The 25,472-nt window shown below is 38.5% G+C and overlaps 1 protein-coding gene across 3 annotated transcripts in view; it reads left to right on the forward strand.

Annotated features, from left to right (window-relative positions):
* Window positions 1-25,472, forward strand: part of PCCA (propionyl-CoA carboxylase subunit alpha) — a 446,563-nt gene that overhangs the window by 227,312 nt on the left and 193,779 nt on the right. For all 3 annotated transcript variants that reach the window (XM_001149000.7, XM_063792625.1, XM_063792626.1), the window contains exons 17-18: window positions 14,270-14,380; window positions 23,850-23,952. In XM_001149000.7, coding sequence (XP_001149000.5) covers window positions 14,270-14,380; window positions 23,850-23,952 — 214 coding nt within the window. The remainder of the gene's footprint in view (window positions 1-14,269; window positions 14,381-23,849; window positions 23,953-25,472) is intronic.

The following is a 25,472-nucleotide window of genomic DNA, read 5'->3' on the forward strand; positions in this document are numbered from 1 at the left end:
AATTTTGTTTTTAAAATATCATTTAGTGAGATAAAAGTCTGTGTTTTTATGCTGTATTTACTATTCAAGTAGAAAGATTTTTAAAATTCCATGCTTCATTTATGTGCTTGATGACTCTGTTCTCTGATATCCAAAATGTAAATTAATATTTGCTTTCAATTCCTTTGAGTTAGATTTTTCTAAAATTAACACCTATTTTTCAGCTTTGGATATAGAGGACAAATACAACATATGATTTATCCTGTGAAACTGCAAGCATGTTAACTTTCTGAATATTATCAGTCACAAATTTTGGGCATCAGAAAATAATCTCTTTTTTTGTTCAAATTGTCATTAACTATTTCTGAAAACTATATTGTATTTTACTGATGACAGAGTTTGGTTCCACCTATTTTAACATTGGCCACACAGGGAGCTAAAAAATTTATACCAGCAGTAGGCTATAAACATGAAAGCCAGTAAAGTAAAATATGAAATATTAAATATATATGTTAATAGTATTCTTTTTTTTTTTTGGAGATGGAGTCTCACTCTGTCACTCAGGCTGGAGTGTAGTGGCATGATCTCGGCTCATTGCAGCCTCTGCCTCCCAGGTTCAAGCAATTCTCCTGCCTGAGCCTCCTGAGTAGCTGGGACTACAGGGGTGCGCCACCACACCTAGCTAATTTTTGTATTTTTAGTAGAGACGGGGTTTCACCATGTTGGTCAGGCGGGTCTCAACTCCTGACCTCAGGTGACCCGCCTGCCTCGGCCTCCCAAAATGAACAATACTATTTCTGTTTAACCAGGGGAGGGAAGTTCAAAAATCCTGAGACTGCCTGCTAACTTACCTACTGTTTTGCAAAAACACTTGTAAATTGAAATATTCTGAATTATTTATTTGTACATAAGATCAATATTTTTGGTAAATTAAATTGTTGATGTACCTTGGTCTAATACCTTTCATCCCTTCCAGTCCCTCCCTTAGAGTCTTATTTTTTCCAGAACTTTACTTATTTATTGTAATATATGAGCGATTTGCATATTGCTGGTTTTATTTCACGTTTCTCTGTCTCACCCTGTTTTGGATTCCTTCACATATGGGAGATGTTCCCCCATAAGTAGGAACGTCTGTTTTCTGATGTACACCATCGAATCTGCCTGCTTTTCTGAACCTTAATCATTCAGACATCATCTCACAGGCATCTCAAATTTAACTTGTCCATGAATCTGCTATTTTCCTCTCAACCTGTTTCTTCTCTGCAAATGGCAACTTCTTTCATGTTGCAGAGCCAGAACTTTGGGTGTTGTGCTCATCTCCCCATTCTTTGTAATTGTGGTTGTTGTTTTGAGACAGGGTCTCACTCTGTCACTTAGGCTGGAGTGCAGTGATGGGCCCAGGGCTCATTGCCGTCTTAACCTCCAGGGTTCAGCTGATCCTCCCACCTCAACCTCCCTGGTAGCTGGGACTACAGGCACAAGCCAGCACACCCAGCTAATTTTTTGTATTTATTGTAGAGATGGGATTTTGCCATGTTGCCTAGACTGGTCTTGAACTCCTGACCTCAAGTGACCCGCCCACCTCGGTTTCCCAAAATGTTGCAATAACAGGCATGAGCCACTGCACCTGGCCCTCATCTCCCCATTCTTGCCATCAGTCCCTGCCTGCCTCCTGAATATCCGTCAAGTCCAGCTACTTCTCCCATCTGTATTGTCAGTGTCCTAGCTGTGGACCCCAGCCTTGCCATTTTTCAGCATATCTCTGCAATTGTCCCCTAAGGAATTTTTCCATCTTCCCTCTTGCCCTTCCTCAGTCCCTTTTCCGTATAGCAGCCTAAGTGATTCTGGATTGCATAAATCTAGTCATACCTGCCCTGCTTCCCATTCTAGTTGCTCTCATGGGAATGTGGAATCTGTGCATGGCCTATCACATGCTGAATGCCTATTGGCCTTTTCACTGCACCCAGCACCATTCTCTCCTTTGCTCATACTCAGACCATGGTGTTTTCCTTTCATTCCTCTCCATAGGAATACCTGGTGGTAATCATTTGCTTTTTGCAACAGTGAAATCTCTCTCTGTCTCTGTCTCTCTCTCTCTTTTAATTATACTTTAAGTTCTAAGGTACATGTGCACAACGTGCAGGTTTGTTATGTAGGTATTCATGTGCCATGTTGGTGTGCTGCACCCATTAACTCGTCATTTACATTAGGTATATCTCCTAATGCTATCCCTCCCCCCTCCCCCCACCCCATGACAGGCCCTGGTGTGTGATGTTCCCCTTCCTGTGTCCAAGTGTTCTCATTGTTCAGTTCCCACCTATGAGTGAGAACATGCGGTGTTTGGTTTTTTGTCCTTGCGATAGTTTACTGAGAATGATGGTTTCCAGCTTCATCCATGTCCCTACAAAGGACATTAACTCATCATTTTTTACAGCTGCGTAGTATTCCATGGTGTATATGTGCCACATTTTCTTAATCCAGTCTATCATTGATGGACATTTGGGTTGGTTCCAAGTCTTTGCTATTGTGAATAGTGCTGCAATAAACATAACATGTACATGTGTCTTTATAGCAGCATGATTTATAATCCTTTGGGTATATATACCCAGTAATGAGATGGCTGAGTCAAATGGTATTTCTAGTTCTAGATCCTTGAAGAATTGCCACACTGACTTCCACAATGGTTGAACTAGTTTACAGTCCCACCAACAGTGTAAAAGTGTTCCTATTTCTCCACATCCTCTCCAGCACCTGTTGTTTCCTGACTTTTTAATGATTGCCATTCTAACTGGTGTGAGATGGTATCTCATTGTGGTTTTGATTTGCATTTCTCTGATGGCCAGTGATGATGAGCACTTTTTCATTTGTCTGTTGGCTGCATAAATGTCTTCTTTTGAGAAGTGTCTGTTCATGTCCTTTGCCCACTTTTTGATGGGGTTGTTTGTTTTTTTCTTGTAAATTTGTTTGAGTTCTTTGTAGATTCTGGATATTAGCCCTTTGTCAGATGAGTAGATTGCAAAAATTTTCTCCCATTTTGTAGGTTGCCTGTTCACTCTGATGGTAGTTTCTTTTGCTGTGCAGAAGCTCTTTAGTTTAATTAGATCCCATTTGTCAATTTTGGCTTTTTTTGCCATTGCTTTTGATGTTTTAGGCATGAAGTCCTTGCCCATGTCTATGTCCTGAATGGTATTGCCTAGGTTTTGTTGTAGGGTTTTTATGGTTTTAGGCCTAACATATAAGTCTTTAATCCATCTTGAATTAATTTTTGTATAAGGTGTAAGGAAGGGATCCAGTTTCAGCTTTCTACATATGGCTAGCCAGTTTTCCCAGCACCATTTATTAAATAGGGAATCCTTTCCCCATTTCTTGTTTTTGTCAGGTTTGTCAAAGATCAGATAGTTGTAGATGTGTGGTGTTATTTCTGAGGGCTCTGTTCTGTTCCATTGGTCCATATGTCTGTTTTGGTACCAGTACCATGCTGCTTTGGTTACTGTAGCCTTGTAGTATAGTTTGAAGTCAGGTAGCATGATGCCTCCAGGTTTGTTCTTTTGGCTTAGGATTGTCTTGGCAATGTGGGCTCTTTTTTGGTTCCACATGAACTTTAAAGTAGTTTTTTCCAATTCTGTGAAGAAAGTCATTGGTAGCTTGATGGGGATGGCATTGAATCTATAAATTACCTTGGGCAGTATGGCCATTTTCACGATATTAGTTCTTCCTATCCATGAGCATGGAATGTTCTTCCATTTGTTTGTTTCTTTTATTTTGTTGAGCAGTGTTTTGTAGTTCTCTTTGAAGAGATCCTTCACATCCCTTGTAAGTTGGATTCCTAGGTATTTTATTCTCTTTGAAGCAATTGTGAATGGGAGTTCACTCATGATTTGGCTCTCTGTTTGTCTGTTATTGGTGTATAAGAATGCTTGTGATTTTTGCACATTGATTTTGTATCCTGAGACTGCTGAAATTGCTTATCAGCTTAAGGAGATTTTGGGCTGAGATGATAGGGTTTTCTAGATATACAATCATGTCATCTGCAAACAGGGACAATTTGACTTCCTCTTTTCCTAATTGAATACACTTTATTTCTTTCCCCTGCCTAATTGCCCTGGCCAGAACTTCCAACACTATGTTGAATAGGAGTGGTGAGAGAGGCCATCCCTGTCTTGTGCCAGTTTTCAAAGGGAATGCTTCCAGTTTTTGCCCATTCAGTATGATATTGGCTGTGGGTTTGTCATAAATAGCTCTTATTATTTTGAGATACGTCCCATCAATACCAAATTTATTGAGAGTTTTTAGCCTGAAGGGCTGTGGAATTTTGTCAAAGGCCTTTTCTGCATCTATTGAGATAATCATGTGGTTTTTGTCTTTGGTTCTGTTTATATGCTGGATTACATTTATTGATTTGCATATGTTGAACCAGCCTTGCATCCCAGGGATGAAGCCCACTTGATCATGGTGGATAAGCTTTTTGATGTGCTGCTGGATTTGGTTTGCCAGTATTTTATTGAGGATTTTTGCATCGATGTTCAAGAGGAATATTTTAGGGCCTCTCTGTGTTGCCTAGGCTGGAGTGCAGTGGCACAATTATAGCTCACTGCAGCCTTGAATTCCTGGATTCAAGTGATCCCCCTGCCTCTGACTCCTGAGTAGCTGGGACTACAGATGTGCCACCCTACGCGGCTAATTTTTAAATTTTTTGTAGAGATAGGGTCTTTGTTGTCCAGGCTGGTCACAAACTCCTGGCCTCAAGCAGTCCTCCTCCCTCAGCCTCCCAAAGGGCTGGGATTACACATGTGAGCTAAATTCCTCCCTAATGTTACCATAGCCTTAGCTACTTATCTTTGGGTCCTTCTCATCTTTCTGTTTTCCTTCCCAGCCAGGAAAATCTATGTAAGTCTCAAATACTTTCCTCTTCCCGGAACACCAAAGCTGTCATTTCCTATGCAGGTGAACCTTTCTGGCAAGTGATACCTCTTTTCTTTTTCAAAAGCACTCTAGTTTGTCTCTTTGTGAAACATGATCAAGGGATTAATTTCCCATGTTTTATTTAGCCTGATCTCTTTCAAGGAGCTTTTTACATTTTTGCCTACCTAATTGATCTTTCTAAGCATCCTAGCATATTGCCTTCAGTTGCTTTTCGCTTTCATCTAAACAAAAGCAACGCCACATTTTTTCAATGATTTCTTAGGTATATTGATGTCATTAGAAATTTCATATGCCTTCTACTATGTTTCTCATTAAAAAAACTTATTAAAGCCTTCTGAAACATAGTTATTATATATGGGCCAAGTAAATCATTACCCACAGAACAAGCATGAAATAGCTGTGTAGATCTCATGGGCATGCGCTATAGAAGATCTGTGTGTGTGTGTGTGTGTACATAAAGCAATCTATAATATATATATATGTATATAGTGAAGAATATGATCGATTCTGATATATATAACTTTTCCATGGAATTTTTGTGTAGCTAAAGAAATAGCATTAATTTGAATTTGTGAACATTTTCTAAACGTCTTGAGGCAGTTTTGATAAATTGAGAATTGGCCTTTATAAAATTTAGATACATAGCATCTCTTGAGTCAGGAACAGAAATGCTCAGGATTTTCCATATGGTTGTGGATATGGTCTAGTATAAAAGAGATGCATAGGAAAATGCCTGGGAGGGTATACATGTTAAGCTGTTATCATTGGCTAGCTTAGAGATGGAAAGTCATATTGAAAAGGTGTGCCCTGTTCGCTCAAACACATGCACTAGGGTACAGGGTAACCTGCTGTAACAAAGATTTCTAAATACAGTGGGATAAATAAGAGACACGTTTATTTACCTCTCATGTAACTGTCTGGTCCATGCTGCTAGGAGGGCAAGTCAGCCTCATGAGGTCATTCAAAGATACACACACCCATCCTGATGTGCCACTCCGTTTGAATTGCCAAAGCGAGTTTCTGCCATGTCAGGAAACCCATAGTAAGACGAGAAGAAAGGAAGCTCAAGCAAGCAATGAGAGAGTAGGAAGTTGCGTACATCACTTTAGCTTACCTTCCTTTGTCTAGGAATTAGTTTGTCATGCCTAGCTACAAGCTAGATGGGAAAGTGGAGTCTGTGTCTGGGTGTCTTTTGCTCAGCTAAAATTCTATTACTGTGGAAAAATGAAAAGCAGGTTTTAGGAGAAACTAGCAGTCTGTCACAATAAACTGTATCTTAAAAATTGTTTATATATAATTATATATATGTAACTATTGTGATATATAATGTGCTAATCATTAGGTAAACTATTCAGTCTCTCTGGATTGCAATTTTCTTTTTTTTCTTTTTTTTAAAAAATTTTTTTTTTCTTTTAGAGATAGGGTCTCTCTCTGTCACCCAGATTTGGGTACAGTGATGCAGCCGTAGCTCACTACGACCTCGAACTCCTGGGCTCAAGTGATCTTCCTGCCTCAGCCTCCCAAGTACCTGGGACTATAGGCACATGCCACCATTCCCAGCTAATTTTCTGTTTTTATTTTTTGTAGAGACAGGGTCTTGCTACATTGCCCAGGCTGATCTTGAACTCCTGGTCTCAAGTCATCTCCCACTTTGACTTCCCAAAGTGCTGGAATTAAACGTGTGAGCCACTGCACCCAGCACAATTTTCTCATTTGTAAGGTCCCATTTTTCTTTGTAGTTTACTTATTCTATAACTAGTTGCGCAGTTTCCCAAGAGCAGGTACCATATTGTGTGCTCTCATTTTCCTTCCCATGATATCTAATGGCTGCATGAGTAATAGTGTAGAATACATGTTGATGCATATAGATAGGTTTGCTCAGATTAAAGGGCTAGATAGTAAATGTTTTAGACTTTGTGGGACACAAGGTTTCTGTTACAACTGCTTGACTCTGCTGTTACAACATGAAAACAGTCATATGTAAACAAACCAGGCTGGCTGTGTTCTAATAAAACTTTTTTTACAAAAATAGGTAGGAGGCTAGATTTGGCCTTCAGGCCATATTTTGCCAACCATTGTCTTGTAGGAAAGTTACACTTTCCAAATAGATACAGGTATAAACTTAGATTTCAGGAGCTCCATTCTTTTTTTTTTTTTTTTTTTTTTTTTTGAGACAGAGTCTCACTCTGTCACCCAGGCTGGAGTACAATGGTGCAGTCTCAGCTCACTACAACCTTCACCTCCTGGGTTCAAGCGGGAGGCCTCAGCCTCAAGAGTACCTGGGATTACAGGCGCCTGCCACCACGCCTGGCTAATTATTGTATTTTTAGTAGAGACGGGGTTTCACGATGTTGGCCAGGCTGGTCTCGAATTGCTGACCTTGTGATCCTCCTGCCTCGGCCTCCCAAAGTGCTGGGATTACAGGTGTGAGCCACTGTGCCTGGCCAGGAGCTCCATTCTTAACAGAAAACAGAACTAGAAGTTAGGTAGGTCAGTGCTGAAGCTTAGGATGCAGGAAAACTTCTGTCTGATGTTTTATTAATTACATTTTGTCTCATGCTCTTTGTGTATTCCCATATAACAGGATAGTAATGTTCTTTTTTGAGAGCCCAGCATTGCATTAAGCATTATATCATTTATACCTGATAACAATCATGCATAATAGGTTCTATTATTGTTAATTTACAAATGAGGAAACTAAAGCTTTGAGAGGTTAACTAACTTACCTAAGGTAAGGGATAGACCTGGTATTTGAACTTGACTATCTGATTCTTTGCTTACTTTATGGTTATTGTTGCAAAAGTGGGGATTCTGTGAGACTTGAATGGTAAAATCAGAATCATACTTCGTAGGTTTCTTATGCAGCATGATGGTACAGATTAGAACCATACAAGAGTGGACTAAAGTAATAGGAAGGAATGAACAAACCTCTGTTTACTTTGACTTCAGCTGTCATGCTGCAGTCACCTGCTCTTCTTGTGGAAGCCTGATGTAATTTCTGCCTTCCCTGGATGTAACATGCTTCCTCCCATTTGCTTTCATTCCTGTGTAACATCTTTGTAATCCGGATGACCAAGATTAGATACTTCATTCTTCACAAAACCTTCCTGCATCCTAGAACTCTCCCAATACTATTAGTATCCTCTTGTGGCAGTTACCTATTTTGATATTACAGTTGACCTTTGAACAACACTGGTTTGAACTGTGCAGGTCCATTTATCTTGGATTTTTTTTCAATAAATATATCCTAAAATTATTTGAAGATTTGTGACAATTTGAAAAAGCTTTCAGACAAACTCTATAGCCTCGAAGTACCAAAGAAAGAAAAAGGTATGTCATGAATACATAAAATATATAGAGATACTAGTCTGTTTCATCATTTGCTATTATAAAATATACACAAATGTATTATAAAAGTTAACATTTATCAAAACTTACACAAACAGACCATACCTGGTGCCATTCAAAGCAGAGAGAAATGTACACAAACAGTAAAGATGCAGCATGAAATCATAACCACATTAAGTTTCACTGTAGTACATACTGTACTACTGTATAGTTTCATAGCCACCTACTGTTGCTATTGGAGTGAGTTCAAGTGTTGCGAGTATCTGCTTAAAACACCATGTGATGCTGATCACCGCTGTGTGATCAGTTCTCTCTCCAGTAAATTGCATATGGCAGTAAAAAGTCATTGCTTATGGTTCTGGAATATTTTTCATCATGTTTAGTGCAAACCATAAACTTTGAATAACAGGACAGAATCCATACAAAGTGCTACTAGTAATGCTGGAGGTCCTCCCAAGAAGCAGAGAAAAGTCATGACATTACGAGAAAAAGTTGAATTACTTGATAATGTATGGTAGATTGAGGTCTGCAGATGTAGTTTCCTGTCATTTCAAGATAAATGAATCCCATGTAAGGACCATTGTAAAAAAAATAAAATGAAATTTATGAAGCATTTGCTGCAGCTACACCAGCAGGTGTGAAAATCTTGCACTTTTTGTGAAACACCTTTCATTTCATATTGAAGATGCAGCTTTTATGTGGGTACAGGATTGCTATAAGAAAGGCATTCCCATAGACTCGAATATGACTGTCTATGGGAAAAGTGAAGTTGTTATATGACAACTTAAAGCAAAAGGAAGGTGGAAGGATATAAAGCTGGAGAATGTATTGCCAACCAAGGATGGTTTGATAATTTTAGAAAGAGATTTGGCTTTAAAATGTGAAGACAAAATGTGAAGGGGAAGCTGTTTCTGCCAACTAAGAGGCAGCATTAAGACACCATTAAGAAAATCATTGAAGAGAAAGGATATCTGCTGAACAGGTTTTTAATGCAGACGCAAGTGCCTTATTCTGAGGGGGAAAAAAAAAGCCACAAGGAACATTTCTTAGTAGGGAAAAGAAGCAAGCATGAGGAGTTAAGACAGGGAGGAATAGGCTAACTCTGTCTGTTGTTCTGTGCAAATGCAGTCAGGTTTATGATCTGCACTTATCTGTGAAGCTGCTCATCTCCTAGCCTTGAAGGAAAATGATAAGCACCGGCTGCCAGTCTTCTGGTTGTACAACAAGAAGGCTTGGACAATGAGAACCCTTTTTCTGGATTGACTCCATTGATGCTTTGTCCCTAAAGTCTGGAAGTACTTTGCCAGTAAGGGGCTGTCTTCTAAAGTTCTTTTGATATGGACAGAGTCCCAGACACCCAGAACACATGTGTTTAACATCGAAGGTGTCGAAGTGGCCTGCTTCTCCCCAAACCCAACAAGTCTAATTCAGTCTCTAGCTCAGAGTACTGTAAGGTCCTTTTAGGCTCATTATACACAGAGCTGTATGGAAACGATCGTTGACACTGTGGAAGAGAAAAGGTCTGGAAAGATTACACCACTGAAGATGCATTGTTGTCATATAAAAAGCTGCGAAAGCCATCAAGCCCAAAATTTGTGCTGGAGAAAACTTTGTCTGGATGTTGTGCATGACTTCACAGGATTTATGAAAGAGGCAACCAAGGAAATCATGAAAGAGATTGTGGATTTGACATAAAAGGTGGAGTGGGGGTTGAAGGGTTTTAAGGTATGGATCTTAGAGGAATCCAAGTGCGGATAGACACCACACCCGAGGAATTAACAGAGGATGACTTGATGTAGATAAATGCTTCTGAATTGGTGCCAGAGGATGAAGAAGAAGACATAGAAGAAGCAGTGCCAGAAAACAGGATCACATCAGACAATGCGGCAGAAGGATTCTGATTATTCAAGACTGCTATTGACTTATTTTACGACATGGACCCTTCTGTGATACTGGCAGTAAAACTAAAACAGTGGAAGAAGGATTGAAATCATATAGAAACATTTTTAGAGAAATGAAAAAGCAAAAAAGGCAGACAAAAATTACAAAGTATATTCATAAAGTTATACAGAGTGTGCCGCCTCTCCTGCCTCCCCTTCCACCTCCTCCACCTCTCCTGCCTCTGCAACCCCTGAGACAGCAAGACCAGCCCCTCCTCTTCCTCCTTCTCCTCAGTCTACTCAACCTGAAGAGGAGGAGGAAGACTGTTATGATGATCCACTTCCACTTGATGAATAGTAAATGTATTTTCTCTTATGATTTGCTTCATAACATTTTCTTTAGCTTTATTGCAAGACTGCAGTATTTAATATATATAATATATAAAACTTGTAATTGACTATGTTTTTAGCAAGGGTTTCAGTCAACAGTATGTTATTAGTATTTACTTTTTTGGAGCATCAAAAGTTATATATGGATTTTTGTCTGTGCAGGAGGCACCCCTAACCCTCATGTTACTCAGTCATCACCTGTGCTTTGAAATTGTCATTGTGTACTAGGCTCAATTTTTTTCTACTAGATTACATGCATCTTTAAAAAAATGACTTATTGAGGTATACTTGACATAATAAATTTCTGATATTTAAAGTATTCAATTTCATGAGTTTTGACATACGTATACACCTGTGAAACCATTACCACAGCCATGGTGTTGAACACTTCTTTCACCTCTGGAAGTTTCCTTATGGTCTTTGACATTTACCCTCCCTCTACCCCTTTCCCAGTGTAACCACATGATCTGCTTTCTGTCACTGTAGGCTCGTTTGCATGTCCTAAAATTTTATATTAATGGAATTATACATTATTATGCATTATTTTTGGTCTTGCTTTTTTAACTCAGCATAATTATTTTTAGGTTTATCTTTGTTATTTAATGTGTTATTGACTCTTTGTGTGTATGTGGAATAGAATTCCATTGTATGGACAAGCCCAGTTTTGTTAATTCATTTGCCTGTTGATGGAGATTTAAATTGTTTCCAGGTTTTGATTATAGTAAATAAAGCTGCTATTAACCTTTGTATGTAAGTCTTTGTATAGACTTATGTTTTTAACTTGACTTAATACGTAGGAGTGAGTTGTCTGAATCAGTGAATATATGTTTAACTTTTCCAGAAACTGCCAAACTGTTCCAAAGTGTGTGTATCATTTTATATTGCCACCACAGTGTGACAATTCTCCTTGTTCCATATCCTGACTAGCACTTGCTATTATCTGTCTTTTCACTTTGGCCATGTAAATCGGTATATTGATGGCATCTCATTGTGTTTCTTTAACAATAATGATGTTGAACAATTTTTCCTATGCTTAGTGGACATTTTCACTGTGTTTTTTTACTTGGTGTGTTTTTTGTCTTATAATTGTGTTGTAAGTGTTCTTTATATGTTGGTAGATACAACTCCCTTGTTCAATATATGTATTGTGGGCCAGACACGGTGGCTTATGCCTATAATCCTAGTACTTTGGGAGGCCAAGGTGGGTGGGTCACTTGAGCCCAGGAGTTCGAGACCAGCCTGGGCAACAGCAAAAACGTGTCTCTACAAAAAATACAAAAATTAGCTGGGTGGCTGGGTGCAGTGGCTCACGCCTGTAATCCTAGCACTTCGGGAGGCCGAGGCGGGCAGATCACGAGGTCAGGAGATCGAGACCAACCTGGCCAACATGGTGAAACCCCGTCTCTAGTAAAAATACAAAAATTAGCTGGGTGTAGTGGCGTGTTCCTGTAATCCCAGCTACTTAGGAGACTGAGGCAGGAGAATCGCTTGAACCTAGGAGACAGAGGTTGCAGTGAGCCGAGGTTGCACCACTGCACTCTGACCTGGGCGATAGAGTGAGACCCTGTCTCAAAAAATATATATAATAATAATAATAATAATAATAATATATTTTATGTGAATATCTTCTCTCAGGCTGTAGTTTGCTATTTTATTTTCTTAGTTGCCTCTTTTGAGGAGCAGACTTAAATTTTGATGAAGTACAGTTTGTCAATATTTTTATAGTTCATGGTTTCTATGTACTAAGAATCTGTTGCCTACCTTAAGGTAACAGATTTTTTCCTCCATATTTTCTACTGTAGTTATGAAAATAGGTTTGTGATTCATTTGGAGTTAATTTTTTGTCTGTGTTGTTAGGTGTTAGGGTTGAGGTTAATTTTTTTTTTTTTTTTTTTTTTTTTTTGTGATGTTGTCTAGCTCCGTCGCTGAGGTGGGAGTGCAGTGGTGCGATCTTGGCTCACTGCAACCTCCACCTCCCAGGTTCAAGCAATTCTCCTGCCTCAGCCTCCCAAGTAGCGGGGATTACAGGTGCCTGCCACCATGCCCAGCTAATTTTTGTATTTTTAGTAGAGATGGGGTTTCACTGTGTTGGCCAGGCTGGTCTCGAACTCCTTACCTCATGATCTGCCTGCCTCGGCCTCCCAAAGTGCTGGAATTACAAATGTGAGCCACCGCGCCTGGACTTTTTTTTTTTTTTTGGTCCAAATGGTTAGCTGTTTGTTCTAGTACCATTTATTGAAACGACATTTATTAGGTTGGTGTAAACATAATTGCGGTTTTTGCATTGCTGAAATTTGCTATTTGATATTGGAATACATTCTTAAATAAATGTGGTTATGTTATACATCATTTTAATGTACATTTCTCGCTTTGTTTTTTTGCTAATGACTTACTACTGGCTGTTTAATTTATATTTAGAGTATGGAAATGATGTTAGACAAAAAGCAAATCTGAGCAATTTTCTTATTTGAGTTTAAAATGGGATGTAAAGCAGCAGAGACAACTTGGAACATCAGCAACGCATTTGGCCCAGGAACTGCTAATGAACGTACCGTGCAGTGATGGTTCAAGAAGTTTTGCAAAGGAGATGAGAACCTTGAGGATGAGGAGCTTAGTGGCCGGCCTTCAGAAGTTGATAACAACCAATTGAGAGCAGTCATCAAAGCTGATCCTTTTAAAGCTACATGAGAAGTTGCTGAAGAACTCAGCATCAACCATTCTACAGTCGTTTGGCATTTGAAGCAAATTGGAAGGATGAAAAAGCTCCATGAGTGGGTGCCTCATGAGCTGACTGAAAATAAAAAATATTATCATTTTGAAGTGTTGTCTTTTCCTGTTCTACAAGACAATGAACCATTTCTTGGATTGTGATGTGTGATGAAAAGTGGATTTTATATGACAACCAGCGATGATCAGCTCAATGGCTGGACCAAGAAGAAGCTCCAAAGCACTTCCCAAAGCCAAACTTGCACCAAAAAAAGGTCATGGTCACTGTTTAGTGGTCTGTTACTGGTCTGATCCACTACAGGTTTCTGAATCCTGGTGAAACCATTACATCTGAGAAGTATGCTCAGCAAATCGATGGGATACACCAAAAACTGCAATGCTTGCAGCTGGCGTTGGTCAACGAGAAACGTCCAATTTTTCTCCATAACAACACCCAACTGCACATCACATAACCAATGCTTAAAATTTGAATGAGTTGGGCTATGAAGTTTTGCCTCATCTGGCATATTCACCTGACCTCTCGCCAACCAACCACCACTTCAAGCATCTCAACAGCTTTTTGCGGGGAAAACACTTCCACAACCAGCAGGATGCAAAAAATGCTCTCCAAGACTTCGTCAAATCCTGAAGCATGGATTTTTATGCTACAGGAATAAACAAACTTATTTCTCATTGAGAAAAAGGAGCTGATGTAATGGTCCCTATTTTGATTAATAAAGATGTGTTTGAGCCTAGTTTTAATGATTTAAAATTCACGGCCCAAAACCACAATTACTTTTGCACCACCCTAATACAGCCCGTTGACTTGACTTGGCAATACCAAGCTTCTTAAATTTATATTTAGTGTTTTATTGATACCACAAGTTCAGATATTTTTTGTTGTTAATAGAATTCAAGGAAATAAGTAATCTTGAATGGTTTCTGCTAGGTCATAGAACAGTGATGATAAATTTCTCCAGATTATCAGAATTCAATTTTTCACTGATTCATTGTTCTTCAATTTGATATCATTTTACTTTTAGGTGTTACACATAATATTGCATTACTTCGAGAGGTGATAATCAACTCACGCTTTGTAAAAGGAGACATCAGCACTAAATTTCTCTCCGATGTGTATCCTGATGGCTTCAAAGGTTTGTATGCATTAAAATATTTTAGTGTTTTAAAGTTGTTATTTTTATACTTTATTGTAATACATAATTTCATTCTATTTTGAAATTAAGGCCTTTTGGCTTATATTATACTTAGCATTTTTAGAACATGCAAGACTGTTTACATTCATGATTTTGAGTATTTATGGATGACTCATGAGTGTGATAATCTGCAGTCTTGTGGAGTGCAGAATTCAACCATGTGAATTGTTCTATGAGTCCAGTGTTTTGGAACAAAACATGTAGATAGATCATTAGCCTACCTGACTTCCTGGTTTCTGAAAATCAAATCAGATTTGTATTTTCTACTGAGGTGAGTATATAAGGAACTCTTCTAAAGTGATTTTTAAGAGATATATTAATGAAAATAGCACTGAAAATTTCAGAAAACCAGATTCTGGTCCTATTAATGAAAATCTAGGAAGATGATGATTTTATTCTGAAAAATGAAGTTTTCAATAAAGTAATGACTGGAATGTGAAATTTAGCACAGCAAAGTTATCAGCAAGCATTTCCAGGTAGTAGAAAAATTGCTCATCAAATGGGAGATAGAGAAAACCCTTTAGTGAGCATTCAAAACATAGTTAACATAAGATATTGAGAGATAAACAAGATTTAGATGAGACTTAATAGAAATGTTATTCAGGTGAAAGCCTCTACCTACATTTTTAATGAGCTAGTGAGGTATGAAGGTTAGATAGTCTGTCCCATATTTCAAGTGTTCTTTGTATCCATTAAAGTGTTTTAATGTAAAATGATTCACATTCATATTAGGAGCTATATATAGATTCAGGTCAAGTTGATGTCGTTGAGTTGTTGGGTGCATTTATAAAGCAGTTTTCAATTCAGAATTTACAATACAGAGTTTTCATAAGACTCAGCAGAGATAACTGATTTGAATATTGTTTTAAAACTTTAGTGTTATAGAGTTTTATCATTAGTATTAAGGCAAATGAAGAATGGCTCTAATTTGGGATCTTAAAACAAAAACTAATGATTTATTAGGTTGTTTTTCCTAAACTTTTGAATTTTTAAAAATACAAAATAAAATACAACTAGGATAGTAGTTTTATACTTTTGTGACTATTCTTTTAATATTTGTTGGTTTAATGAGGCTAAGAACCCCTTATGTCATTGCTTTTCATTTTATCCCTAGCACAAAACATAGTAGGTACTAAGTATTTGTTGAATTAATGAAAAAAAAAAATCTTAGCCATAATATTGATGAGAAAGGATTACTTTGGATTTTTTTTTTTTTTTTTTGAGACAGAGTTTTGCTCTTTTGCCCAGGCTGGAGTGTGGTGGCACAATCTTGGCTTACTGCAACTCTGCCTTCCGGTTTCAAGCGATTCTCCTGCCGCAGCGTCCCAAGTAGTTGGGATTACAGGCATGTGCCACTACCCCCAGCTAATTTTTATATTTTTAGTAGAAACGGGGTTTCACCATGTTGGCCAGGCTTGAACTCGAACTCTTGACCTCGTGATCTGCCCACCTTGGCCTCCCAAAGCGCTGGGATTACAGGTGTGAGCTACCGTACCTGGCCGCTACTTTGGATATTTTTAATCATTTATACATGTATCCAGATAACCAGTTCATTCTATTTTGATCCTAACATTTAGTTTCTTGTCCTTCCTAAAATTTTAATTAAAAGTTGTAGTACGTTTTGAAGTGGACTTAGGACTTCCATGTTTTTATGTCTGCCTGGCAATTCAGTGATGGTGATAAGATAGGAAACAGTGGGCAGAAGGAGAAAACAGGGAAAAACTACAGAGAACCTTTAGAACAAACATTATATGCATGTATGGGTATTTATATATATATACACACACACAAATACACATTTATATATAAGTTTGTCTATATGTATGTATGGTAAAGTATCCCAGAGAAGAAGAAAATGGGGCATTTAAATTTTCTAATCAGAGTTGATTAGTATGTGCTGGACGTTTAGCAACAATAGAGAATATCCCAAATTCTCTAGAGAAGGGATCCTCTTCAAACTCAGAAATGTACTTAAACCTAGATACTGCAGTTTTCTGTGATGCATATAATATATTACATTTCTTTTTTTGTAAGGAATTAACAGCTTGGACACCACAATTTTGTTTTTTATGCTTAGACCAATTTTTAAAATTGGCATACATTGCTTTTAGCAATTATTTAGTTGCAGCCTTCATTTTACATGTGAGGAAACTAGAGCTCAGAGATATCAGTAAAGCTAAATGACCAGTAAGATAATAATGCCAGGAATTGAACCTAGGCTTATTCAACTCCTATTTGAGTAGTCTTTGAGTTATGGTGGGGTTCAAATTCATAAATCACAAATGTTTTCAATCAGGGTATGCTACATGTTGTTATATTGCCTCTAAATACTTTAGAAACACACTCCTATATTTGCCATTCTTAATGTCTCCCTCTTGTTTTATTTTCTTATTTTCATATCAGTTCATTCTTCTTTGAGTGGTTACTGTCTGTCATTCTTCTTCAGATTGCTGTATTTTCCCCCTAAATCAGGTCTTAGATATTTTAAACTGTATCGTCTTTTGACTGTTTGATATATGTGCCCAAGAGACTGCAGGAAGTGGTAACTACAGTTAATCCAGGATCCTCTCCATATGTTTGGGGCCAGGTCATTTTGCCCCTTTGGGGTTTCCCATCTGCTTCCCATCTGTCCAGCTATCCTAGGCACTATTCACAGGCAAGCACCTATTTTTATGACTGCATTAAAATTTTCTATTGTATATGTTTATTATCCCACATTTATTTGTATGTAGACTAAGCCAGTTTTACTAGAGATTCTTAGAGTTAAACTTTGAAATGATTGCTTCTAAAATTAAAAAATAGGATACATGAGAAATTATTCTTGTCATCTCTTTAGATGTGGATGTTGAAAAGCGGTTTCCCTTGATTCTGAAAAATAAATGGAACATGAGGAAGAAGATATTTTAAGAACTATAATTTCATTTGGCCTATAATGAACATTTTGGGCTTATTTCTCTGATACCTTCCTATACTTCAACCCCAAGCCCCATCGAAAGAAATTGTCAGAATTATCTCTTTCTTTTAAGAAGTTACAGATCTTCTGGTAAAAATTTCACTCAACACAAAAAGTATATAATTAATTATACTTCTCTTTTTTCCACTGAATTTAGTCAAGTATATCTACACTTTAAAAAATACTACTATGATATTTGGACTGAATTCAATCATTAAAGTCATTCAACAAATAATTGGTATAGGCTCTAGAAGAAAATCAAAGATGGGTATATTTTACCTGCTCTTAGTGAGCTGACATCATGAGAGAAATAATAATGTAAAGTACCCACTATACTACAGGACAGGATAAAGTAAGTGCCTGGTAAAGATGTAAGCAAAGTATCTTGACAGAAGAGAAACAAAACAAAACAACAACAACGACAAAACACCGGAAACCCAGTTCCATTTGAGGGAATAAAGAAAGGCTTTAAGGATGAGGTAGCATTTAGACTATTGGAATACCTCTCCGGGGACTCTCTCCATGGGAGCTGGGCTGCACTTGTGAGAGCCATGTGTGCACATCTTTATAAGCCATCCTCTTTGAAGTTGGTAGTTTGAAATCAGCCATGAACAAAGTATTTACTGTAAGGAAATTGGTTGTACCCTGCGGCTTTTCTCCTTCCCCCACACCCCAGTTGTTTGTTAAGCATTTACCAGCAAACCACTGCCTAACTCTTTGGCCTGCATATTGAGCAGAGTCCCTGATGTAAAAAGGAAAAGAATTACTCATCTAGGGAGGAAGACCTAGAAGACTCACTAAGGACAGGTGGTGCTGAGTTTTAGAGCTGCTGTTGTAGGAGGCAGATGACTGTGCTTACTGAAAAATGGGAAGAACACTTAAAAATACTGAATTAGAGGAGAAAGACTTAATGAACTAAAAAACTGTGATTTTTCTAAATAAAACAATTCAGCAGTCAATGTGGAAGGTAGGATGGTCACTACTAAGATCCAAATTAGTGACTCAAAGGAATAAATGGAAGTATCTCAAAATATGTAGCAAAAAGGTAAAGAGAATGAAATCATGTGGAAAATGATAAGAGATATGGAGGGAAGATCCAAAAGATTTTACACATAAGTGCATACTAGGAGTTTCATGAAAAGAAAAATGGAAATGAAGGATAACTTTGAAAGAAATAATAGAGATTTTTTTCTCACTGTTCTTAAGAAAGCCTTAGGTATTTTTGGAAAGACTCACTGAGATTCAGACTGGATTAATTTAAAAAGTAACTCCACTAGGCATATAAAAAACAAATACTTTTTTAAATCTTCTAAAAGAAAAGAAAGAAGATGCAAGGAATGTACAGTGAGATTATGTTCATACTCTATAAACTGGAAGTTAGAAATCTTAGAATAGTGTCTGCTACATAGGAAAGAATTTGACTCAAGAGTACTATACCCAGCTAAGATATCATCATCAATATAAACAAATTTGTTTTCAGTTAAATAAGGATTCAGAACTATTTTACCATATACTCTCCTTTTGAGGAAATTGCTAAAGAAAGTACTTTAACCAGTTTTGAGGTAAGATGATAGCTTAACAATATACATATTTTTCCCCCTACCCCCAAATCCACTAACTTGAGTTTTTTAAAGACACAAGCCCACTAGGAAGAAGAAAGGAAATAGCATTTGGTAAAATGAACAGCTGAAAGATGATTCTTAACTGACTTAGTAACCTAAGAAAGTTGAATCCTAAGCTGACAATGAGAGAAACTGAGAAGTAGCTCATTACCACTGCAGAACCCTTCAGAAGTCTCAATAATTATTAGCTCCAGATACCCTGGGAAATTCCTAAAGGTAGCATTATTGACCTAAAATATCTGTAAAATTTTCTCCATATCACTTCCCTCACTCTTCAGAGTAAGGCGACTCTCTTTCCCTCATCCTGGTGAGAGCTTTCAGATTCTTCTCTGCAGAGGATAAAAACCAGGGGACACCAGGCACAGTTGTACAAAGGATCGAGGGAACATGGACATACTAAATGTGGTGACACTCTCTGCCCCAGCTTCGTTCCTCAGTTGGTTCCCAGGGTACTGGCAGGCAGACAGGTACTCACAGACATGAAAGTAGACGATCCTTGAAAAATCTAACCCCCTGGTGAGATTACCTAAAGATTCCCCAACAGAACAGTCCAGCCAGATTACCCTACAGACAAAGCTGCCAGTGGTCAACAAAGCCATAGCCCACGAAGAGAGAACGGGCCTGGATTAGAATCAGGACCTCTATCTGCATTATTTAATACAACACTATGGCCGGGCACGGTGGCTCATGCCTGTAATCCCAGCACTTTGGGAAGCCGAGTGGGGCGGGTCACCTGAAGTCAGGAGTTTGAGACCAGCCTGACTAATGTGGAGAAACCCCGTCTCTACTAAAAATACAAAATTAGCCGGGCATGGTGGCATGTGCATGTAATCCCAGCTATTCAGGAGGCTGAGGCAGGAGAATCACTTGAACCCAGGAGGTAAAGGTTGTGGTGAGCCGAGATGGCGCCACTGCCCTCCAGCCTGGGCAGCAAGAGCAAAACTCTGTCTCAAGAAACAAAAACAAACACACACCCAAAAAACAGAAAACACTACATGTAATGGGAACCAGCGCATAGCTGTTAAAAATAAATGGTAGACCTAAAACCACTCGGGAAATACACAGGTCAGGCTTCTTGAAAACTGCATCATGCCAATGAGGGTGGCCAGTAGCACGAGGGTCATAGTGGCATGTCACAAAGCTTGTAGGTGGTGTTACATGGTTTTGAACTCCAGTAATTAGTGAGTGGCTTAATGAACAAGGAGAGGAGATAATAAACATTGTTTAGGGGTTGGGAATTTTGCTTGAAATTATCCCCCCAAAAGTTTAAGAAGGTAAGAGTTAGTTGTGAGGAGGAAGGTTTTTCTTCTTTCAGTCACAAATACTTATAGAGCCTGTTGGGTAAAAGATTGTGCTCTAGGCTCTGGGAATACAGAGGTAAAACTGTCAAAAAGCCTAAGGCTTTTAGAACCAAGAGCTGCAGCTTTTTCCAGCCATGTCTTCACTGAAGAGCCCACTGTGCCCAGCCTCGTTGACTTCGCAGTAGAGGCTCTAAGCTTGAATGTTGTGAATGTTCCAAGGCTGGGTTTAAGAAAGCCTTAGAACTCCATCTAGACCTGTAACAAGTACAAGTGACTTGCTCCTCTGAAGAGTGCTTGAGGCTGCATGTGTCCTGCATGTGAGGCTGGAGCTCTCAGTCCTTCTGCCTCCTCACCACCTGTGTTCCACATGCACCCAGCAGCATCCTCTCAGTCTTCTCTGTCGGGGTTGGGGGAGAGGGTAAACCAAGTGTCAGATTACAGCACTCTTGATTTACGTTCACACTCGCTAAAAGGGGTAGGAAGAATTGGAGAGCTTTTAAAATACTTACTGCGCCCCCAAGTTTTAGGTGTGTAGGATTCATCAGTAAACAGAAAAAGGAGCTGCCCTCATGGGACTTACATTCCAGCAGGTTAGCAGGCAGCATGCATTCCCGGCTCCCCTCATGGCAGCCAGGCAGGGTTTACACATTAGAAGCTGCTCAGAAAAGGGAATGAGGTACATTCACCTTAGCTTACTAGCCCAGAATGCAGTGTCAGTGTGTCTGACTCAACACCAAGCTGGTCTACCACCCCCAGAGGGCAAACAGTGGAGACCGTTCAAAGGGAGCTCAAGGTCAGAGCCACGGAAGACATGCCTTACTTAGGCCGCAGGGGAACTTGCAGAAGTCAAGTCCACTCTGGCCTGTGATCAGGAGTAGCATTATGCTAAAATCGTTATAAGAATAGGCCAGTTATGATCAGACTTCTTATACAGAGCCTGTTGGAACTGAGTACCCCCCTTTTGAAGTGGAATATCAGTAAAATGCTTGAAGTTGATGTGCATCATATCAGTTTGCCTGGGAGATGTGATGAATGATTGTCCATTTTATTTGGGAGACCTCTCTCAATATTGCCTGAGTCCATGCACTAATAATTGGTTAGACCAGATGAAATACTGATTGAGCATCTTGCAGTGAATGGGTTCCCCTAATGCATTGCCTCTTCCCTTGCTGATGGTATATACGGTGCATATGTGTCTAAAGAACTGACTTGTAAAGGACTTTGATTGTGAACCACCATGAGAAATACATTTTACATCCTGACATAGTATGCACATATAAACACACACAACATTTTCACGTAAAATACTGTGTTTAAAGTGCTGTGATAATTTGTCTTCCTGCACATGACACATTAAACTGGCTTCATGAACTACTAAACAGTTTCTTTACACAGTTTGATAAATATCAGTCCAGAACAGTTGTATTCAAAGTGAGATCTGCTGACTGGCAGCATCGGCATCACCCTGGAGCTTGTTAGAAATGCAGATTATTACCCCTTGCCCTCATACCTTCTACCAGTCAGTCCGCTGGTGAAGTGCACACAGCATCTTTAATCCAGGTGATTCTGATGTTTGGTGAAGTTTGAGAAGCACTGGTTCTTTTTACACTCCAGAGAGCTTTTGTGATTATATATATTGATATTTACCACATTATAAATTAAAACTGAGGAACTTGAAAATATTTATTCATTCATTCTGAAAGTAATGGTAATAAATCCATTACGTGTTGACATGAGAGCAGTGATGTCATCACACAATATGTGTCCCTTGGATCTGGGAACCTCTGCAGTATACTCTTGAGAAAATGAGAGTTAAAAAAGCAAATATATTTTAGTAGTACTGTGAAAATCATTTGACCTTGCAAGTACTCCTGGGGACTCCCAGTTGTTGGCAGGTCACGCTATGAGAACTGTTCTTCTCAACTGTATGTTTTGACAAGACTGAGACCAAATTTTTGTAATACTTCTTATATAGAGTAATTATGTAATCATATGGGATGTTTTCATCACTGCTTAGGTGTCAGGGGAAAATGAGGAACTTTCCAATGCCCATAAGAGTATGGTTTATTAGGCTGTTGTGAGGATCTAGTATGGAATTCCCAGAACCAGTTGGTAGATCCCATATTTGTATTATGTTTTATGTAATGTCTAGGTTTGTCTCAAAAGAGGGTGGATTACCTGTGCTCTCCCTGCCCTTCAGGGAGCAGATAGATTACTTCCCTGTGGAAAATTGTGCTGTAGATATTGGAAGTATTTGTATCTTAATTTTGAGTATTTTTAGTCTTATTTGTATTTTGAGTGATTTTTTAGACATAATGTTTAAATTACTTCATTTCTTCCAAATAAGTTTAGGCAACTAGTTTTTTTCTTTTTTTGAATTGTACATTTGTTTCTTGGTATCTGTGGGTGATTGGTTCTAGGACCCTTTCAGGTACAAAAATCCACAGAAGCTCAATTCCCCAGTGTCGTATTTACATATAACTTAGACATATCCTCCCTGTACTTTAAATCATCTCTAGGTTACTTATAATGCTTAGTACAATGTAAATGCTGTGTAAATCATTGTTATACTGCATTGCTTTGAGGAAAATGACAAGAAAAAAAAGCCTGTACATGTTCAGTACAGACAACAATACATTTTTTTTCTCAAATATTTTCAAACTGCAGTTGTTTGAATCCATGGAGGGTCGACTGTAAAAGTAGCACCTTATGGCTGACGAGCCAGCATTCAAGTTGCTCATACTGTCCCATTTAATACTCTACTATCTGTATGTAGTACTCTGGTAAATAAATAGTTTTATTTGTGGTGAAGTTACAGAGCTGTCAAGGGATGTGTTAACCTATAGACCCTGGAGTATTTGAATCCTACCTTGACTCACAACCTTCTTGAAGAATTATGCAAATTCTTCTATCAGTCACTCACCCCAGGCCTTTGCGGCCAGCCGACTATCCCAGGTCCAGCTGTGTAATGGTAGGAAGATACTGTGAGTGAGAGGAGGAGAGAGATTGGTTGGTTGATTGGGATTCATGCAGAGAGGCAGAAGAATCACGGCGTGATATTCGTTGGATCTTCGCACCAGAAAGCATGGCCTCATCTGTGTCCTTGACCAGCCGCTCTCCTTTTCTCCAGGGACGGGGGCTTCTTGCACGCTATCCTCACTTCCCTCAGCAGGGAAGCTGGGCTGGGAAAGGACAGAGAGAAGCAGATGTGAGGAGCTTATGCTTTTCCTGGAGATCTCTGTGTGGATGGTTTTTTCTTTTTAATTGTTTTTGTTCTGTACATCTGTTGAATATCTTCTTTCCCAAATTAAACTTCTTTCCCAATATAAACTTCCCGTGAGGAGGATTTTGTTGTCTTATTTGAATGGTCTTGCTTCCTCAATGTCCGCACACCCCAGTGCCTAGTATGATCCTAGCTGCATAATAGATGCCCTATAAAATACTTGTTTGAATGACTAGTAATTCTATAGGAGAGAAGCACAGATGTTAAAATAAATGATTGATTGATTGATTGGTTGATTGATTTCCCTCAGGACACATGCTAACCAAGAGTGAGAAGAACCAGTTATTGGCAATAGCATCATCATTGTTTGTGGCATTCCAGTTAAGAGCACAACATTTTCAAGAAAATTCAAGGTATGGTAGATCATTTAAAACAGAATAAATGAGCAGAACAATATTGATAATCCAGTCTACATAGGAAATACTAATAAAAGATGTGGCTGATCTCAGTTCTAGAGATCTTATGGGTCTTTGGAGAAGTATAATAAAGTCACACTGTATAAATATGATATTGCTTACATTTTGTTTAAACAAGTTTTTTTAAGTTCAGAAAGGATAAAAGGATCTTGGCCCTTTTAATTTGGACATAAGAAGATATTCTGAAATCCGATGGGAAATCCATTCGAGTAGTTTGTGTTTATGATTTCTGTTTTATTTATTTATCTTGAAAAACGTTTGGAGAAGTATATTTAAATGTAGGAATGAATCTGGGCAGTTAAAAAATATATATCAGAAGCTAGTGAACACACAAGAAGGAATTAACACCAGGTTGAGTTAGTCATTTGTGAGACACAAGTGTGCCTTTTAGCTTCCTAGTGACTCAGGTAAAAGGGGAACATGCTTTATATCAGGATAAGTAGAAACAAAACCTCAATGCCATTGGTGCTTCTAGAGAGAGGATTGTTTATTATGAATGTGTGTTTACTTGCTGGAGCAATCCCTTTTAAGGAATCATGCTGTTGATAAATTGTTACTTCAGTTTCTTTTCCTTTTTACTTTTTCACAAGAGGAAGAACAAAGATTTAAAAAAAAGAAAAAAAAAGATGGAAGGTGATGAACTAGCTTTGAAAAGCACAAATCAGAAACTGAAATTACTTCTGAAGAATTAGGTAGAGGAGAAACTAAATTGGATTTAGGCTGTATCTTAGTGGCTAATGCGGTTTTATTCAGGAAATCTCAGTGTAGTTGGTACTCTTCACTTGTTCTCTTTACCTAGAAAGAATAGGAAGCTTACAGTGTATCTTTTTAAAAGTTATGATTTGGTAGCTACCAGGGAGAGATGAGCAGATATAGAATATCAGTAAATGACTGAATGACTGGACGGAGGAGGAAAATGGTCAATAGAACCATGAATCTGCTTGTGCATCTGTTTAATATCTTCTTTCCCAAATTAAACTTCTTTCCCAATATAAACTTCCTGTGAGCAGGATTTTGTTGTCTTATTTGAATGGTCTTTGCTCCCCCGATGTCCGTACACCTCAGTGCTTGTTGTTTGGTTGTTTCCCCCCCCCGCATAGTTGTGCGGTCTAGTATGGGAGGCACTAGCCATGTATGGCAATTAAGATTAAAGTGAATGGAAGAATCCTTTTCAAAGTTACCGGAAACGTGGCTACATTTCACCTGTTCCATAGCCATGCGTGGTTAGCAGCTCCTGCACTGGGCAACTCTAAGAGCCTTTCCACCATGGCAGGTGTGTTTCCATCAAGTTCTGTTGGACAGCATTTGTCTGGAGGGATATGTGTGTAGGAGAGAATGTTGCTTTTGTTTTAAAACCTGAATTTCATGTTTTTTATTATTCTTTTGATAAATGCAGTATTCATATCCTAATTCCTTTACCTTCAGATGTTATTTGGACCTTGATTATTTCAGAAGTT

Source organism: Pan troglodytes, chromosome 14 (assembly GCF_028858775.2).
Source record: "Pan troglodytes isolate AG18354 chromosome 14, NHGRI_mPanTro3-v2.0_pri, whole genome shotgun sequence".
NCBI lineage: Eukaryota > Metazoa > Chordata > Mammalia > Primates > Hominidae > Pan > Pan troglodytes.